General features: G+C 47.3%; 1 protein-coding gene across 2 annotated transcripts in view; it reads right to left on the reverse strand.

The window, feature by feature from the left end:
* Positions 1 to 265: 265 nt before the first annotated feature.
* FAM189A2 (family with sequence similarity 189 member A2) overlaps positions 266 to 20751 on the reverse strand; it is a 51220-nt gene continuing 30734 nt past the window's right edge. The window contains exons 4-11 of one of the 2 annotated variants that reach the window (XM_036261323.1): positions 15905 to 16033; positions 14118 to 14225; positions 13854 to 13987; positions 6963 to 7092; positions 6739 to 6817; positions 5300 to 5452; positions 2867 to 3018; positions 266 to 491 (exon numbers count right to left, since the gene is read on the reverse strand). In XM_036261323.1, the coding sequence (XP_036117216.1) occupies positions 288 to 491; positions 2867 to 3018; positions 5300 to 5452; positions 6739 to 6817; positions 6963 to 7092; positions 13854 to 13987; positions 14118 to 14225; positions 15905 to 16033 (1089 nt within the window). In that variant the 3' untranslated portion in view covers positions 266 to 287. Of the gene's footprint in view, positions 492 to 2866; positions 3160 to 5299; positions 5453 to 6738; positions 6818 to 6962; positions 7093 to 13853; positions 13988 to 14117; positions 14226 to 15904; positions 16034 to 20751 lie in introns of both variants that reach the window. The other variant, XM_036261324.1, reaches the window with a different exon arrangement.

Consider the following 20751-nt stretch of genomic DNA (forward strand, 5'->3'; position numbering starts at 1 on the left):
GAGACTGGCGAAGAAGGGGACTATGAGGGGAGTGGGGCACAGATCCATTGACACCAGGGTAGGGGACCAGCAGAGGAGAGAGAGGGAGACGCTGCCTCACAGCCTCGGATGGATGCAGCCAAAAATCAAATGAGCCTAAAAGAACCCTAAATCAGCTGAAGGGGGAGCCAAAGAGTAGAAATAGGTATTCTCTGAAGTGCCTCCCTTTTAGAGGAGTTCCCAGAGGGGGACCCCAACCCCCACCCTGGAAACTACGCGGAGAGGACAGGGGGCCTGCCCTGGCTGGTTCACAGGACGGTCTCGCGCACGACACCGATGAGGCTGTGTGGCCGCTCGGCCTCCGCTCTGCGGGGTCTCCTCTGGATTCTCGGCGGCAGGACGGAGACGAAGGTGCTCAGGTCTCCGCAGCTCGGCAGGTGCAGCAAGCCGGGCTGTCTCCCTGAGGGCAGCAGCTGGGCCCTGAAAGCCCTGGGCTGCAGCGGAGCCATAATCTTGGGGAGAATAAAGAGCGTGGGGAGAGGTTAAGCTTCACCAGACGTGGTCCTGGGCTCTGCCTCCTCTGTCCACCCATGTCCAGTGGCCTTGTAAAGAGGGTGTTACCCAAAGCGGAACCCACTTGGAGTTCCAGAGACTTTTAACATACTGCCTTTTTTCTAAAGTTCCTAAGACATTCCCCACATTTCCTATGGTTTCCACTGTAGACCTGCTTCACATTTGACTGATTCATCTATCGCAAGTTCTTGCTTTTTATTTAATATTTCTCACACTTTTTCCCAATTTCCCTGTGGCCGAAGCCGGCGACTCCCACTGGGACCTGCACATTACAGGAAGGGAGAGGAGCTTGTCAGAGATAGGGGCTCCCAGCTCCCCCACACCAATTCCGACATGCGAGTCTGGACTGGGGCTCACGCATCTGTACTTCTCACAAAAACCCAGGCGACACTAATGAACTCGAAACTCTGCTAACTACTGGTTTGGCCTTGTGACCAGGTAATGACATTATATCAGCCAAAACCAATGATGCTTCTAGTTAATCTAACAACCCCTCAATAAACACCCTAACAACCAGACCAGTTTACTTGTAAAAACTCTTAAGAATGGTTCTACTGCGAGATCTATTTTTGCAATGTGCTGCATACATCAGTTTTAATACATCACAATATCACTTGCATTTGCTTAACGTATACCTTTATGGCCGGTCCTTGTTTTCTGAGTAAGAAGAAAATTCACAGTTGTTGACTGTTGTTACGTGTAAGTTAGGACAAGTGGTTTTGATACTGGAAAAATTATAATGGATCTAAAGATGTATTCTAATCGATCAGAGAAAGTGAAAATGGGCAAAAGCTGGGGAGAGGCAGAAACAACAGCTCCTCTTGGGGTCCCTGCCTCCTGCCATCTGTGGAGGGTATAGTGTTGTGTCACCACTGGGTTCGGTCCTAGAAGGTTCCAGCAGGTGGTCCAAGCCCACTGCAATAGTCCCAGCACCTGAACTTTGGTCTAGTCTGTGCAAAGACCCAGGGAATATTTGTGGTGATAGCATCTACTGGACTAACTGCTTGTTCTTTCTCCCCAGAGCAATTTACCAGTGAGCAAGACTTAGCAGAAGGTCCAACTGCTTGGCAGATGCCCAGCTCTTACCTCACCAAAGCTGGCAGCCTTTAAGTGACTCCAAGTGTGCCTGTTTAGTGGGCTAGTGAGGCTGCACAGAGGAAGGGAAGCAGCAAGTGACATTCTGCATAGACCAGGGACACCAGGACGTGAATGTCTCCCCTACAGGGGATACTAATGAGAGCCTGACCCAGAGCCATGGGCCAACCGCTCTCTTAGAGAGCAGACCAGAGGGTCCGTGGTTCATGCCCCTCTTCACGCTGTTCTGCTCTCCTGGGTCCCCTGAGGGGCGGGGGGGACTTGGCTTCTGGCTTCCGCTGGAAGAGGCCAGCAGGTGGAAAGTGAGAGCAGAAAGGAAAGTGAGAAGAAGATGGAGTCAATCTGCCCTAAAATGTTACGTCGGATCCTGTAGCTGGTAACGGCCCTGAGAATCAGCCCACCCAGCTAAGGAAGTGTTTGCTGGGCACCGGAGATCCCGTCGTGAGCCACTGGGTGCTGATGCCTTCAACAACCACCCCGCATACCTGGGCAAGGCAGCACCTCCTCAGAGGTGGCCGCTTGTAAAAAAGGGGGGGGGGGGCTGAAGCTGTGACCCCTCCCCAGGGGGAAGTCCCCTTCATTCAGAGACCACAGGTTCCGAGACCACCCAGCCCAACCCTCCCCTTGGAGATGAGAACCTGCCACCTCAGAGGGACATTCGCACGCCCAGTGGCACCTCCCCCTGTGGCTTCTGTTCAGGGGTTGCCTTGGACTTTCTAACCTACGGAAAGGAGAAGGTGTTCATCCCTTTCAGTCCTGTAGGCTTAGGTACCGTGCCCCCCACTCCGTGGGAATGTGCACAGCTCCCAGCGTGCTGCCGATACTGAAATTCAGGCATGCCCGTCACTGTCCAAGGGCCCACACGTCACGCCATATCCAGGGAAGCTTTCAACCAGGAAATCAGCGGCTGAATGTGACCCCCGCTGCCCAAACCCCTTCCTTTTATCCCCAAGCTGCACCCTTTTCTTTCTCCTGGCTTCCACATCCCGGAAAAAACTGGGTCTCTCTTCATGTAGGCCAAGAACGCTGTGGAAAAGTCACCCCCCCTGAAAAGGAGGCGCCCCCGCTTCCTCTGCGCCCCCAGACCTCCTAACCACACGTCCCCCGAACAGTGACCGTGAACGTAATCACTGTGCCTTGGACGGAAATCGCAGAAGCCACGTGGGCTGCTGTGGAAACAAATGATCTGATTAGCAGTAGACATTAGGAAGAAAAGTACCTGCTCCAGGAAACTGGCACTCATGAGAGCTTCCTCCATGTGCTCCGCGTCGGACTTCAGCATGGCTTTGATGTTCTCCACGAGCGCCTGGACGTCCGGCGGCAGGGCGCAGGCAGACTGCTCCAGGAAGCGCGCCACCAGCAGCTTGGTGTCTACGTAAGATTTGTAATCAATTAAAGACTGCGGCCTGCATCTCAGAGGTCTGGATCTCAGACTCCTCCTCAGGGTCACCGCGGCGCGGTCCGGTCTTCCCTCCGTCTGAGTCGCAGCTTCGCAGCTGAGCACGGGAGCGGCTGTGGGCAGAGACAAGCAACAGGGACCCATTGGCCGTGCCCCCGGACGCACGCCAGCACGTGAAACAGCTCAGGCCACTAACCTCGGCGTGGAAAACACACGACAAATGCCAACAGCCATGCACACCTTGCTTTTCATTTTGCAAAAGGAAAGAGAAACACAAAACCAGCAACTATGACACAAGCCTATTTCCAGATGTAGTGCCAACAGGACGTGGCCCCAGAACATTTCGTCGTGCCACATGGAACACTGCCCCCACGGGAAAGACAGACGACAGAGGAGAACCTCCCAAGTATACACCATGGCGGAGCAGCCATTTGATGGGGTGACGACCAGTATCTGGGCATGGATGGGGCAAGCAGACAAAACATGGTTGACTGATGAAGGATGTCCCGGGGGGGAGGATGAAGGAGCCCCTTAGAGACAGGGCTAAGGAAAGATGAGCCTTGTGGGCCGAGGGGACCGCTCCATCCACTCGGACTGTACCTGTGTCCTACACGTCCTCGAGGGCACTGCTGGCGGGTTACCTATGCCCGCACCGGGCCGTGAGGCAGCGCTATGGCCGAAGGTTACAGAAAGAGAAATCTAAGTGCAGGAAAACTAGGCCGTTCCAGAAGTCGGCAGCGGGCCTGGAAAATCCACCGAAGGCTCTAATTTCCACAACTACCTACTTTAGCGAGGCTGTGAGGACCGGCAGGACAGGACCGCACCGTCCAGTCACCGGTGAAGTGAGACGCGGGCCTGGTTTCCAACGTCCAGCGGCCAGCCAGCAGCCTTCAGTGTACACAACACTGGAGAGTTCAGTCTGCGGAGCCTGAGAGGCGGAAACTTAGATATTCAGGGAGGAAAGGGAGCGGGTGGTGGAAGATCAGCTGGGGGAAGGGGAGACTCCTTTTCCTCTGGAGAGAAGAAGGCATGAGGATCTCTAAACAGCGGTCAGCGGGTCCTCCTCTGCTGCCACAAGCCTATCCCCGAGAGCCGAATCTCCCAGGAACACTCCCTACAGACACTCATGTGTGAGGACAGGGTCTGCACTCAGTCACTTGGAGGTAGCCTGGTCCCTTCCACAACGAAGGGCTCCAGCAGGTGAGCAGGTATCATCCTCACCCCTGCAGCCCTGCAGGCAGGGAAGGGGTCCTGGACAGATCTCTCTAAGCTGTGCAGACAGCAAAGTTCCAGTTGAAGCCAGCAGGTGGCCAGCTCGAGTCCTCAACTTGCCAGGTGGGGCAGACACCCACAGTGGAGAAGGGTGTGGGAGCCGAGGGCCAGGCTGCCAGCCTGCTGGGGTTGCAGAGGCACGCTCAGTCCCGGGTGGGGGTCCTCCCCTCACGGGAGCCCCAGCAGAGACCAGGGGAGTGTTCTCTCTGGCTCCCACATGGTAGTCCAGAGCTGCGGCACACGACACAGGCTGTCGGAGGGACCAGGAGGTCAGGGCGAACGCAGGGCCCCAGAAAAAGCGAGGCGAGAACAGTATTTGCATAGGGCATGAGGAAGCAGAGGTGACAGCGAGAACAGGTCACTGAGAGAAGCCGGTGCTGATAGGGTTACAGAAGGTTTTCATTTTCTTCCTCTAGTTCCTTTATTTTTTACAATGTTCTACAACGAAGACATATTTGGAGATGTTCAGGTATTCATATATTCAAATAACATCTATGCACAAACTCAAAACAGAGAGGGAGGAAGATGAATTGTGAGTTTCATTCTATCCGAAGTTCTTAAAACAAGGTCAGATTTAAATAATCCAATCTATTCATACTCAGTGAAAAGATAATTAATGTTAAATTACAGAAGAGGGGATTAAAAAAAATACCACCTTTTGGCTTTTTCCTTGAGAGAGCACGTGTATTCCTACAGGACTGTGAGCGCCTAGAAATCAGAACCCGAGCTGCGTTATTTCCTTCATGTAGTACTTACCACAGTATTGTCTGCAACCAAATGCTTCTGATGAAAATTTAAAGAGAAAAACACCCTACCAGCCTTAAAAGCTGTGGCAGATGTATATTTCTAATAAGCATGTAGAAAATCTTATTTTCTCGAGGTATCTTTTGAACTCAGGACCCCGGCTGGCAAGAGCCACCTGCTTTCACCCGGCACCTGGAGACAAATACATGCTCTGCGGGAGCTTGGGCAATGCCTCACCTCTCTCCACGAAACGATGGAGCACAGGGTCACTCTTCCATCTTGTCATCAGGGGCAGGAGAGCCCGCTGGCTCCTCCCGGGACGCGGCTGGCTCGAGTTGGCAGCCGAAGCGGATGCGCTTTCTTCTCCAGGTGCATTAGGAGTGTTCCCACCTGATTTTTAAAGAGGAGAAACAAAAATTAGCTCGCCAGTGGCAGCCCTCAAAATGTCAGGCAGGAAACACCTGCGAACCCAAACCTGCCGGGGCCAGGGTAACACAGTTAACAACATTTGCTTAGGCGGCTGGCCCAGTAAGTTTTTATTTCTCGGCGCTACGGGAAACACTGCCTCTCCAAACCACCACTCCCGACCTAAAACAAACAAACAAAACCTTTCCATCCAAAGAGGCCTTGCGGAAAGCATCCTGGTGCAGCCTCAGGGCAGGCCGCTCCTAGCCACCTGCTGGCCGCGGGGAATGAGCGTGGCTGGTGGAAGGGAATACCCGCACAGGTGAGGCGGCTGCGGAGCCGGCTGCGGACCAGCAGACAGACAGCGTATTGCCGGCTGGGCTGGTAAACTTCGGGGCAGCCAAGTTACAGAGCCAGTAGCCACGAAAGGCGTCAGTAAAACCACCCTGGAATTGAATGACCTCCGCTCGGGAAAATAAAAATCACATCGTTTGTGAGCCCGAGCTGTGGTCTGGGAAACTTTTCTAAGAAATGGAAGAATTGCAAACACACTTAGGAAACAGAGCGCTGCCGCGTGATTCTACGTAAGACGGGAGGTGAGCAGAACAGAAACCCAGCTCCAACGGGTGCTGCTGAAAAATCACCTTTGTCCAAAATAGCTAAAGGTTGATCCATAATTTATCATCATGTGCAATTCTGTCCTGGTGGACAGTTCTCTGGGCCATTTAAAACCTCTGCAAAGAGAGAAAGCTATACAAAGTTCCCTTAAATTATAAAGAAAACTATAAACCAACTCTAGTATTGAGTGCAGGGCTGGAAATCAGAAATCACTACATGTTCAGGCAGCATGACCCGGACCCTAGGTTATAAATGACAGTGTAATCTCACAGCAAATCACCCTGTAATAAATAAAACACATTTTTCTCTTCAAAACAGCGCATCTAATTCTAACAAAAGAAAAAAAGAAATCTGAGGTTGGAAAAACACAGGCACACCAAATTTAACTCTGTAATTTATTTCATACATCCCTGAAAATAGTCTGGTTATTTGTAAAAGATTCTAAGGATATCTGTATTTTTGTTCACGTGATATCTCCCACTTGGAAGCCCTAAAAGTTGATAAGGTAATAGTTTTGCATCTGGAAAGGCTATAACTTGACTCATTTGCTCCAGGAATACCTGACCTCCAACAAAATACCGTACAGATCATTATTTTTATTCTCCTGTTGGAATTTACTAAGTCAAAAGTCTGGGCAGTGATCAGTTTATTACCTTGAGTCACAGGCATGCCGGCTGGTTCCATCAGGCTGATGGTGGCTTCTGATCCTTCTGACAGTCGGAATAAAGATGTCTGCAACACAGGAAAAAAGAAAAGTATTTGTCGATATTCAATGCAAGCAGCATCTGAGCTCAGTGAACTTAGAAAGATCCACAGAGCGCAGTCTGCTGCTTGCCCTACTGTGGTCAACATACCAGAGAACCTGTGGGGACAGTACCTGCTCCTGGTCTGTCTGGTTCACCACTGCTTCATACGGAGGCGGAGGGTCCAGAGGACAGAATACTTCCACGCCTTTGATTCTCGCTCCATATATATGCGGCAGTGGGATAACGTCGGGACCAACCATCCTAGGAGAAGCATGTTGGCATCAGGAAGCACGTTCTACAGACAGGCCAGCTGACCTCAGAGGCTCCTGCGTGCTGGCCTTTGCCTCTAGATGGTTATCCTTAGGCAAGTGGCAACGCATAAAATGCGATACCATCATTCCTTTCAAATCCACTAGGCAAAAAGCAAACAATAATCCTTAGGAGACAGAAAGTAGATTAGTGGTTGCCAGGGGCTGGGGGAAGGAAGGAATGGGGAAAGACTGGGCTCCTTGCAGGCGGTAAAAATGCTTTAGAACTAGATGGAGAGATAGCTGCATCTTGCCGGCATGTACTAAATGCCACTGACCTGTACACTTTCAAATGGTTCCTTTCAGGTTATGTGAATTTCACCTCAATTAAAGAAAAATAAAACGAGGGGCTCAGGGAAACTCAAGTACATGACAACTTTCTTGCCTGGGTTTCTCTGATGTCTGATTCATGGCAGAAACTCACTACTTGTTAAAAAATATTTGAAAGGATAAATAAATGTTTCAAACAAAGCAAACGTGACTCAGAGACAAAGCAGCATACAGCAGGAGGGGTCAGAGCAATCCTCTGGAAGGTGGTCATCACCAGACACTGAACAGAGCACCTGCTACCCCCCAGGCATTGCGGATATAGCCTGTGGGTGAGGGACCCTTGAGGGCAAAAACCATAAACAAAGAAACACACAAGATTTTCTGCCAGTGTGTCCACAGAAAAGTACACACACACACACACACATACAATCTGGGTAACAAAGAACCTACATTTAATTTTATTTATTTATTTGTTTTTAACGATTTTAATTTTTTTAATTTCTTTTTTCTTTATTGATTTTTAGAGAGAGGAAGAGAGAGATAAAAACATCAATGAGAGAGAACATCGATTGGCCGCCTCCTGCATGCCCCCCACTGGGGATTGGGCCCACAACCTGGGCATGTGCCCTGACTGGGAATCAAACCAGTGACCTCTTGGTGCATGGGTCGACGCTCAACCTCTGAGCCACACTGGTTGGGCAGAACCTAAGTTTTATTTATTTTATTTTGTAATATGTTTTTACTGATTTGAGAGAAAGAGAAGGGAGAAGGAGATAGAAGCATCCATGAGAGAGAAACATTGATCAGCTGCCTCCTGCATGCCCCCTACTAGGATTTGAGCCCACAACCTGGGCATGTGCCCTGACCAGGAATCGAACCAGGACCCTCTTATTGCATGGATTGATGCTCAACCACTTAGCCACACGGGCTGGGCAAAAAGAACCTACATTTTAAAATAATAGTTTAAAATACATGGAAAATTTTATCTTTTAAAGAAACTCCCAGTTATAAAGCATTTCTTAAAAGTTCTCAATGATGGATGTTAACCAGACCTATTGTGATGATTATTTCAATACATACAAATGTGAAATCATTATGTTGTACACCTGAAATTGTATTCTTTTTCAATTAAAAATACACAGAAGACACCCTGGTCAGTGAGTTCAGTGGTTAGAGCATCCGCCTGTGCACTGAAGGGTCACAGGTTCAATTGCTGGTCAAGGGCACGTACCTGGGTTGCAGGTTCCATCCCCAGCCCTTGTAGGGGCAGGTGTCTCTCTCGCATTGATGTTTGTCTCTTCCTCCTTCCCTCTAAAAATACATGAAAAAAATATCCTCAGGTGAGGATTAACAACAACAACAAAAATACACAGAAGACCACAAAACCTGCATTCAAGCCACAGAGTAGTGTAGGATGAAAAAAACAGATAACAGCAAAGTTGAACGTGGGTTCTTGGAATGCAGAAACAGACACTCACTGACAGACGATGGGAAAAACGGACTCGGGAGCCTGCAGTTTTGGAAAGGTTCTCACTGGATTTATGGCTTCCCTTTCACGTTATTCCCCGCGACCATTTTCCAAAATGCAATTGGTGGAGAAAAAGACGCTGAAAAAGATGTAATGTTCTTTATTCCTAACAACAGAAGGTCTGGAATTCTGCGATTCAGAAGAAACAGACTCCTGCAGCTCGAATAAGAAAGAAGAGAGAACGCCTGGCCACCTCGGCTTGGCAGTGAGAGCGTCAGCCTGCAAACCCAAAGGTCGCGGGTTCGATTGCCAGTCAAGGGCGCATAACTGGGTTGCAGGTTGGATCCCTGGCCCTGGTTGGGGTCGTGCAGGAGGCAGCCAATCAACGTGTCTCTTTCACATTGATGATTTTCTTTCTCTCTCTCTTTCTCCCCCTCCTTCTCTCCCTCCCTCCCTTCCACTCTATCCAAAAATCAGTGAAAAAAATATCCTCAGGTGAGGATTTTTAAAAAAAAGTGAGCAACCTCTCCCCTCTCCCCCCTCTATCTTTGTTCAGAAGGAAGAATCTCATCCCCTGCTTGACCTGAAAGGTAAGAGACAAGGTTATACTCTGATACCTAATTGCAGGGACACATGCAGGCTCAGTACAGAACACACCCTATCTGAGGAGAGGCGCCAGCACGGAGGGGCTCTCCCAGGGGTGGCTGGCAGGGGTCCTGGGAAAGTTATCAAGAAAGCACCATTACATTCTCCCCTTAGAGCAGAACTTGCCCACTTTCTCCCCAACTCGCCAATGCAGCCGAAGCTGTTTGACAGCGACAAACCCCAAGTGGCTCTAGGAATTCAGACCCTCCAGGACCTGACTGAAGCTTTCCTGACCGATGAATAAGGCGGCTTGTTTACTCAATGAGACCTGGGGACCCTCTGTCCTCTCCAGAGGGCCAGTCTTCCATCCTAATCAGCATAAACCTCAGGAGCCCTCTTTCCAGCATGTACAAAGCCTTGACACGTCCCCTGGGCCCTGTCTGTCTGTCTGTCTGCCTGTCTGCCTGCTTGCTCTGGTGGTCTTTGTTTTATATTCCCAGCCCAGTGGAGACCTATACAGTATGTTCACAGAGAAGAAAGGGCTTTCATTTTAGACCCTAAACTACAGAAATCTCTTCGAGAAGAAAAACTGACAGAGGAGACGCACTTTATCTTGATTTTTTTCTTTAATGAGTGGCTTCGATGGTTATTAACATAACCAGAAAAGCCTCATTTTGATGCAAGATGCAGAAGGAACGTTCCCTTTCCTACGAGGCAGGTTTCCTTATTTATTCCCTTACTTACCTCTGAGTAAATAAGGAACTCTCTGTGGGAAATGGGTCTGCTATCCCCTGGCAGGTTTTCCCCTGACTCCTGATGGCTTTCACCCCGGGGGGCTTCTAAAATCTGGACGGCCCAGGCCCCCCTCTAGAAACTGCTCTAATCGCCTGCGCTGGGGCCCAGGAGCCTGCGGGCTCAGTGCCCCCGGGTGAATCTAGTGCACAGCCAGGGCTGAGCACACTGCAAAGGGAAATGGATCCTGGTGGCCGAAACGCAAACCCTGCTAGATCTGAGAAAGGTGATCAGATTTTTTATTAAGAATGAGCGTCTTTAGAACACTGCTACCTGATAAAGCAGAGGTAAGATTCAGGGCTACATGTTTTAAGATACATATCGAGAACCTGTTAAACAGGGTCACTAACAGGGACAGAGGAGAAGCTTTTCATTTTAGGGGGAAAAAATTTAAAAGCCTACACCCATCATCACATCACAACCCTCTCGGCAGCCTGTGACAATGCAGGGGAATGAGGAAGCGAACACTCAGAAATGGCAACAGATCCACCCAGAGTTGCCGTTTAAGAGACTCCAGAGCCTGGGCTCTTTAAGTTCATCCCAAAGTCTCCAAGAAACCTTCCCTTGTTCATGCTCCTGAGCACGGAGGGTGAACAGAAAACCCAAATTGATCACGCCAAGTATAATGCTACAAATAGGCCTGGAAAACTCATCTGAGGGTGACAGAGCAACTAATACACCCTTCACCAAAGAAGGATCTTCCCCTACATACTGGAAAAGCTGTGTGTGCTGTTTCTGGGCACATGGTGGTAGGGCTGCTGCCCGTGGAGGGGGAGCAAGGCAGGGGTGCCCTGCCTGCCCAACGGGCCAACTGCCAGCACAGCCTGGCTCCCCTGGAGGGTGGGTTTAGAAGCTCATTAGGAAAGCAAATGGGTGGGCTTTGCTTCACCTTTAAGACATGTCCAGGTCAACCTGCCTCCCACCCTGTCTTCTTTAATTTTCTATAGCAGGTACATCCCACAGTACACCCAGGTCCACGTTCGCAAAATAGTTCAGACAGTCTCCTTTTTGACTCCTGGCTCAAGCCCATTTCTGAGAATGGGGACTCCTCGGAGTGGTGGGGACAGGGTGCACAGCCCCCTCCTGGACTGACACACCGATTCACAACGCAGATAAGCCATGTTCGGACAGAAGGCTCCCCCGCACCAGCCACCTGTTTATGACAGTAACCTCAGAAGCCCTTTCTCAAGGGGAGACCAATGTATGAGTGGTTGTATTTATAGAAGTTAAATAAATAAGCCTCTTCTGCGCGGTCAGAATGCCTAGCAGGAAATGGGGAGCCTCTATTGTGTGAAAACACTTCACATAACTGGCTATGGGAATTTCAAAAAAGCACTCGTTAATATTTTGTCGGCCTGCTTACAAGAAAAAAGTCACCAATTGGGGTTAAACATCCAGTGTTCATAAAATTGATTTATACCGAGAATCTTGCAAAGTCAAACTTAAAAATATCTCTGATAGAATATGTATATAAAGGTGACTAAAGTCAGTCATTTTTAAAAAGAAAGTGGGCTACACTCTGATATTGGTGGAACTGCAGAAAATGAGCGTGCTTGCCCACGCGAGACCTGCTCTCGGCTCCTGGTATACGTTTGGGCAGTGTCTTCTCTCTCACAAGGGTGTTTTGCGTTAACACCCTCCCCCCACATTCCTTCCAGAAAGTTCTGAATAGTAATGTCCTTGATGAGCAGCTTATCTGTCTTTTTCCAACCTGGTTTTGGCCAGGGGCTATCTCGGGACCCAGAGGGACAAATCCAGAGATGCACGTATGTCCTTCAAGAGTGGAAACACCCACACTGATAAACATCACTGGAGGAGCCAGAAGTAAAGCCAGGAGAAGAGACGGTGGGGGTGGGGTGGGGTGGGGAGTATTCTACAGGCCTCTGCTGGACAGCACAACTCCTAACTCCCATGAGTCACTTTCCCTTTCTGCTACTACAGGAAATTAAATCTCTCTGTCGCCTCCTCTTAGGTCAACCAAGTGCTTACCCACAACCTCAGCGAGCCAAGGAATCCTTCTTGTTGAAGTGAGCATTTCTCTTCCAACCCAGGAAACTCCAGGCACATCACTGCCTTCTCAGGAGCCTCTGCACCCAGCCTGAAAGTGGGCTAAGGTTTTAGCAAATGTGTTCTCATGTGCACAAAGAATGTGGGTTTTGTCGCTGTCTCTCTGGCCCCTGTAATTCTTGGCTCATTTCCTAAGGCACTAGGAAAACTGTCCTGGCCTCCTTAGCTTCGAAATTTCAGTATACCAGTCCCTGGCCAACAGGGAGGCTGGGCTGTTCCTCAGGCGCCCAGCCCCTGGTCCAGCCAGCTGCCCGCCCCCTCACCCAACTCTGTGGTCATCTCCACCTCCGCCTAGTGGGTGCAAGGCAGGGGGCCTGGAGGGGGCATTTAGGTATGGATCTGAGGGACAAGTCAGGAAGATGACTCACGGAAGAGAACATTAACAGTGTCTGATGGTAGCACTCACGGGCGACCGGTTTCAAAGTCATGTATGGCTGCCCCAAGCATTAGAAAATGGATTTCCAAAAACACCATGCCTGGCACCAAATCTGACAACTCTCTACGTGTACCTCAGGGATTAAAAATGGAAAATACCTGGCCCTCTGAATGTCAACCTAAAGACACTCGTCTTCCTGTAGAATTCGGAGATTCTCTTTTGGAAGCTTAAACAGAAGTTCACTTTTCCTCTAAATTCAGCGTTAAGATCACCTTGCCCAAAGCCCACTCTTCCTGCAAGCTCTCTGCAGCCCACCGCTGCCGGTAAGGTGGTCCTCCTCTGTGCTCTGAGATCCTCTCTTCTGAGTACTGCTTAGTGTGATTGTAACAACACTCACTTGGAATGACATAGACTGCGAGTTCCAAGAGAAGGGACGGGGTGAGTCTAACTCATTTTGAATCTCAATAACCCAGGGGTGAGTCTAACTCATTTTGAATCTCAATAACCCAGGAGTGACTAGTAAGCGGCAGAGAACTGATTGTTTTTTGAATGAATGAATGAATAAAGTCATTCCCTAGAGAGTTACAATTCTAGAACTTGACAACAATCAGAGGAAGGCTTGCCGCCCTTCATTCTACAAATAACTCCTGGGAGTTAAGAAGCAGACCAAATTTTGAGCTAGAATTGGAAAACGATAATAAGCCTAGCGTCTACTTTTTCTAGACCGGAGAGAAGTAATTAATAATTCATCTTTTCTAATGGCTGGTAAGAATTTCATGATTTGAGGACTTGCTGATGGTGTTATAATGAACATCGATTTGGCCTCACTGAGCACGTTTCCAGGGCAACAGCAGCTCTCAATCATGTCAAATTACAGCAGTTATCTCACTGGGTGTCAGTTTTCCTGGGAAGCTAATTGAAATTGAAAAAGTATATCCTTGGGTCACAGTTTGACTTTTCTCTGGTGTCCTGCAGTTTATCAGACAAAGAAAGAGAGAGAGGAAAATAAAAAATCCCCCCCAAAATAACACAATCTGTCCAGATGTTGGCGCGAGGTTCAGAGCTCACCCCGTGAGTTCTAGGGAATCTACAGTCTTCAAAACCAAGAGCAGCCACCTCCCCGAACGGGGGAGGGGGCGGTGCTGAGAAACGATACCTGCGGTTCATCCGGGGTGTGCAGGAGTAAAGTGTGGCGAAATACGAAGGCGGGGGCACTGGCGGCACGAAGTCATCGGGGTCCGGGATGCGTCCATGTTCTTCCACTTCCTCGACAGAAATCTGGGATTCATCCTAATTGAAGGCACCTCCGTTAGTCAACAGCCTTCACAAGGGCCCCAGGGGAAAGTAACGCAGCGCACGGACTAGTCCCTGGGCTGGTTCAGCGGAGTCACACTCATGGTGCCACCTTGCACGGACTTACACTGCAGGACCTCCTGGCTGCAAATATCTGCACATAGCGAAGGGCGGCTGCCACCAAGCAGACGGTGGTGGTCAGGGCGTTCAAGGCACACAGGGCGAAAAGGACTTTCTAGAACAAGAAAACAGAGATGTCACTGAGCACTTTAAAGCAGATCAGAAAGTGTATAAAAACTTTTTAAAATAACACACTCTCCCAATAAAACAATTCTCATGAGAAAATGCATGTAAAGGACTTAAATGGTAAGGGCCCCCCAAAATGCTGGTGATGCCCAGCTGGGTGGCTCAGTTGGTTGGAGAGTCGTCCTGTATACCAAAATGGTTGTGGGTTTGATTCCCAGTCAGGGCACATACCCAGGTTTTGGGTTCAATCCCCCAGTTGGGGCTTGCACGGGAGGAAACCAATCGATGTTTCTCTCATACATTGATGCTTCTCCCCCCTCCCCTTCCTCTCTCTCTAAAATCAATAAACATATCTTCAGGTGAGGAGTAAAAAAATAATGCTGGTGATTTTTATAGTGTGTACTTCTTAATTTAAAAACTTATCTTAGAAGCTTCCTGTCCCTGAAACTACAATATTTCTTTTGCTAGCATCGGGGTACCGCTGGGAAACACTCCTTCCAGGAAAGCAGTGAGTTTCTCTTCTGAAGTTGGAGTTTCCAGTGACATCAATTCCCAGCCCCCCAAGCCTTGCACCAGGACAGCTTGCTGCTTAACGTGTGGCCACTGATTCTATTTCAGGAGCTGTTGGCAGAGCTGAGCGGGGCGCACAACTGGGACAAGGGAGGGGCAGGCCGCCCGCATGTAAACAGGGCTTCTCTCCTCTAAACACACATCTCAGAATAGCAGCAAAGGCAACTCCAAAAGTTTCTGTTGCCACAATCCTGGCTCCTTAGTGGGGCTTTCCCCGAGCGAAGTCTTGGCTCAGAAAGTTTGGGGGTGACTCAGCTACCAAAACTCCAGAAGCCAAAGAAAGCAGGCCGTTTTTACATCCTGCATAATCCAGGGAGCTGGCAGCTTCTCTCCCTGCTCAGAGATTCATCTCCCCCCGCCCCTCTGCAAAAATCAACCCCAAACAAAGATCTAACTAAAGAAAGCCATCAGTGGTAGACTGTCCAAAAGCTAATACCTCATAGTTCACCAACTGATCTTGTCACTCACTGGGCTGATGGGCCTTAAGTCAGGACACAATCCTTATCTCATTCCCTAATAAAGGTTAATTTCTTATTTCTCTTCAACTGGGATTTGTCTTTTCTCTCTTTGCTTGTTACAGTTGTTGCCTATAAAACAAGAGGTAAAGCGCTTGGATTTCTCCTGTATATTCTGGCCAGTCTCTCTTCTAAGTCTGTGTCCCAGAACAGTAACACTCAGCAGTCCCCAGGACTCATTCACACCAACATAGGAGCATCAGAACCATGACAAACGGGCATGCCATGTAAAGCTTCTGCTGAAAGCTACATCATATATGTGTATGTATGTACATGTATATATAACTATGTGTATACGCATATATACATATGTATGTATTTAGGCTCCTTTACATTTTTCACTACTGTATAATTCTTAAACACAAAGAAAACCATCCATATATAATTTAAGACCCACACAATAATATGTGATTCTTTCTTTGTTCAATTCTGTCTCTGAGTCGTCGATGAGGGGTCGTTCACATCTGCGTTCAGGAGCATAACTATTAGAGGGAGGTATCAGGGCAGGAATATTTCCATTAACTTTGCTTTCTCTGGGGCTCTCTGGTATATTGATTGTTGGGGTAGAATCCATTCGAGGTACCTTGAGTAGAAGGTGAACCGCACTACAAGGCTGAACGGGGAAGAGTTTCAAGACATTTTCTTTGTCTGTGCATTTAGCTGGTTGAAATTCCTCACAACAGAAGCAAATCTTGCCTTCACCTAAGTCCACCTTAAGGGGGAAAAGACAGAACAATTTAATTATTAAGAAAAAATACACAGACTACACCATGGAGCACCAATCCACAGAACGAGCTATGGCAGGGTGTAGTGTGAGTCAGTGTCTGTATCAGTCAGAACAGGCTCTGGTATGCCGTGGTGACAACCAGCCCCCAATCTCCAGGGGCTTCACAAAATAAGGTTATTTTTTGAACATGCTACATGTCCATTTGGGTCAGCAGGAGACTCTGTTCATTATATTCAATTAGAGACCCAGGTTGATGGAGTAGCTACCATCTCAGGATTGATAATCACTGTGCCAGAGAAATGGAGAACACAAGATAAATTTCACACTGGCATTTAAAATAGGGTTGCCAGATAAAATGCAAGACACCCAGTTAAATTTGAACTTAGATAAATGACAGACCATGTTTTAGTATAAGTACGTCCCAGCTATTCCATGAGACACGTTTATAGTATAAATAATTAGCGGTTTGTTTGAAATGCAAATTTAATTTGTGCCCTGTGTTTTTATTTGCTAAACCTAGCAACCCTAACCTAAATCTTCCTCTTGGAAATGACACTCAACACTTTACCTAATATGTCCCCACCAAACTCCAAGAGGGCAAGGAAGCTCATCTGCCATGTGCCTGTAAGAAGCAGATGGTACATTTTGGTGAACAGCAGCCCTAAACTATGTACACCTAAAAAGACCTTTTCGTTCACATCTTCTGTCTTCTCTATTTGAAGTGATAACTTCACTGATCAGGAAAAAATTAAAAAATGTGTTTTCTCCGTATTGAATTACGGGCCTTACCCTCTACTCATAGTAATAAGTTGCAAGGTAGTTTTGCAAATTAGGAGAAAATTGACTAGGAAGCTAAAGGGAAAAAAAATCCACTACTGGATTATGCAACATTCTTTGGTTTCATTATAGTTTTTCTTTCTTATTTCTTTTTTATAGTGAGGTGGAATTTATACACACACAACACTTGCATACACAAATGTTAAGCATACCATTCAAGGAACTTTGAGCAATGCCTACACCTGTGTGACTCAAACCCTATCAACATAGAGAACATTACCATCACAGTATGCCCCTTCCCCACCACCCCGCCACACCCTCCCTCCCAGAGGCAACCACGGCTTTTTTTTTTTCTTTCTTTCTTTCTACATAGATTAGTTTGGCCTCTTCCAGAACTCCATGTATTCCTTGTCCTTAGACCACGTTGCAAAGGATGCATTATTATATGAAACACTGATGCCCGGATTTTGATGTAAATTCTGCCTCTGATACAAAGAAGTACAGCCAGAGTTACCTGATGAACTCCATAATCTGGCCATTCATTCCCCTTTGGTTTCTGTCCTTTCCTGGTTTGTCCACAGAGATCTCAGCAATGTCCTCACACCTAAATCCACACCTCGCCCACGCCCCAAACACAAAGGCACGAGGCTGTCTATATTTGAATTTTTCTTCCACTGTCTCACATTTTTGAAGATACATCCTGCTGCTAATATCTATCCTAGATTCTTGCCTTCAAAAAAAAAAAACTCCTGTGGCCGGTCAGACAGAATGTCTCTAGGCTGGGTCTAGGCAGTGGGAAGCATTCTTTCCTCTCGGGGATCACTGGCCTTCTCTTGGTCCTCTCTTCCAGAATGAATAACAGTGCTGCACAGGGCTGAATTCCGCAGGTAAATATACTAATGGTCTTCCTCTAAAGCCTCCAGCTGGGAACTCCTGTTTCAGGGCTGATGGCACTGTTCAGTAACAACAAACCAGCAGCTGACAGAAAGGATACATTCTGTGCATCCCCAAGCTGCTCACACACACAAGGCCCTCCCCTCCCCAAACAGGACCCGGGCTCACTTTTTCCAACATGATGCAGTGCAGTTTCTGTTTCTTGTACTTCTGTAAGCCTCGAGATCTTACCTAGGGATTCTACCTCCCTCAGGTAAGGTGAGACGTCATCTTACAAAGTACTCCCTTCCCACAAGTCCATCCTTAATACAGTTCGGACATAACCGGGCCTATGTGGACTACACACACAGTTGCATTATTCGAATACACAAAGACCTTCGGGGTGAGCCAGTGTGGATGGCAAAATTTGCCAGATGTGTGAAGGTTAATCCCTTTATCTTTCTTTTTTTTTTTTTTTGCATTAAGATACATTTTATTTTGTGTTTTAAGAACTTAAAGAACTTTATCAATTTTTTTCTTTATTGTTGAAAGTATTACAGATGTCCCTCTGACACCCCCCTTCGCCACACTGTTGTCTGTGTCCATGGGTTATGCATATATTCATATAGCGTCTTTGATTTATCTCGTCCCACCTCCCCACTGCCCTTGCCTCTGAGGTTTGTCAGTCTGGTCCCTACTTTCATGTCTCTGGACATATTTTGATTGGCAGCTTATTTTATTCATTATATTCCACAAATAAGTGAGATCATGAGATTCTTGTCTTTCTCTGACTGGCATATTTCTCTTAGCATAATACTCTCTGGGTCCCTCCATGCTATCTCAAAGAAATAGATCCTTCTTTTTCACAGCTGCATAGTATTCCATTATGTACATGTACCACAGCTTTTTTATCCACTCATCTACTGATGGGTACTTGGGCTGTTTCCAGATTTTAGCTATTATAAATAGTGCTGCTATGAACATAGGGGTATATATATTCTTTCTGATTGGTGTTTTGGGCTTCTTAGGATATATTCCTAGAAGTGGATCACTGGGTCAAATGGCAGTTCCATTTTTCATTTTTTTTGAGGAAACACCATATTATTTTCCCTAGTGGCTCCACCAGTCTGCACACAAAGAAAACTATACAAAAATATTTACAATAGCTTTGTTTATAATTCTCCCAAACTGGAAACAACCCAAATGTCCATCAACAGGATAATGGATAAAATAAATTGTAGTATTTTTATACAATGAAAAACTGCTCTGGAAAAAAAAAAAAAGGATAAATCTCACAAACTTCATACCAAGTAGAATAAGTCAGACACAAAAAGGCACCTACGGCATGACTCCATCACATGAAGCTCAGGAACAGGCGAAATGATCCATAGGGAAAGACACTGAAGAGTGGTTGCCTCCGAGAGACAGAGACTCCCTGAAAGGAGACTCCAGAGGACTCTCTGGAGCACTGAAATGTTTCAGATCTTGTCTGGGGCATATGCACAAGGGTATTTGTCAAGATGAATGTATACATTGACCAAAACTTGATGACCTGCACACATGAGATCTGTGCATTTCACTGTTTGTAAATTTTACCTCAATTTTTTAAAAAATGAAGAGAGTCATCAAATGGTTGGACATGTAACAAAAAAGTGAGAGAGGCAGAACACCCGCTGGCCTGGGAACCTGCCCACTTAGGTAGCCCCACAGGGACATGCAGCACTGTGTCTAGTGGCCAGAATCCAACCCACCACAGACAAGAAAACAGTGGGTGAACCTACTCTCTCTGTGTCTACTATATCTTTGAGTGAGAGAAGAACAATGGGCAGGTGGGTAGATACAATATCTCTCATTTTTTAAAAAAGATTTTGAATAACCTGACCCCAGCCATACTTATGTAAGATTATATGAGCCTGAGAACATGAAAGGAAACTTCTCGACCTGTTCCCATGGATTTGGGGTGACTGATGTGGGTGGGGAGGAAAAGAGGAAAGGAGGGTGTTTCCTTACCCCAAAAGACTTCTTTTGTCCAAGAGCTTCCTTAATGAAAAACGATTATGATACGGCCCCCACTGGTGGAAAATCATGCGTTTTATGCATAAAAAGATGGCCAAATAAAGTCATCAAATAGTTAACTGTGCTAATCCAGAACAGTAAGATTTCAAATGATTTTTAAATTCCATCCTATACTTTTCTAGCTTGTCCAAATTTTTACAATTACATAATCAGAAACAATCACAGAGTTGGTTCTGTGATGAGAAAATTTTTTAAATTAAAAATACATTTTAAAGCTTTAGAAAGTACTCATGCTCAGACCCCCACTCCAGGGCAACTGAGAATCTGGATGTGGGACCTGGGTCTGGGTATTTTCTACAAAATTCCCTCAGGTAATTCTAATAGGTCAAGGGAGAGAACCACAAAATTTCTCAGAAAAGTCAACTACCTATACCCTTCACCCCTACAATCGGGCTTCTGTTTTTTCCAGAGCTACCAGTGATCAAACCACTAGGCTAAATTCTCACCCCATTTACTCGTTCTAGGTCCATCTCCAATGCCTACATTCCAGGTCACCCTCCCCATCTTCCACGGGTAAACCCTTCTTCTACATCCCCTAGAACTGTGTCTCACTGACGCTGAGCACCGTCGACCCCGCTCTGCGGCTGGGCATTGATCCCTCCTCGAACGAACACTGATAGGGGGGCATTTGCGTGCGTATCGGACTCCTCTTGCTACTGAAAAAATTCTAGGTCAGAAGCGATGTCTGGCTTTTCCTTCTACACTCTGCAGCTCCTAGCACGGTGTCTGGCATATACCAGATGCTACAATTTTGCCCCGTTGTCTTTCCATATAATATGACTTTTCACTTCCAGCTTATATCTACTCTCTTTGCCCCCTTCTAATTTGCTGTGTGATCTGTCATTGGAAAACCGAACTGTGTTCAAAACATTTCTCTGGGAACTCTCTGTGTATAAAGGAATATTTAGGAGGCTGCTGAACACTCCCAAGGTAATAGAGAACCAGGACATTCCCACCTGGAGGAAGAGAGAAGACAG

This window comes from Molossus molossus, unplaced genomic scaffold (genome assembly GCF_014108415.1).
Source record: "Molossus molossus isolate mMolMol1 unplaced genomic scaffold, mMolMol1.p scaffold_m16_p_14, whole genome shotgun sequence".
Taxonomy (NCBI): Eukaryota; Metazoa; Chordata; class Mammalia; order Chiroptera; family Molossidae; genus Molossus; species Molossus molossus.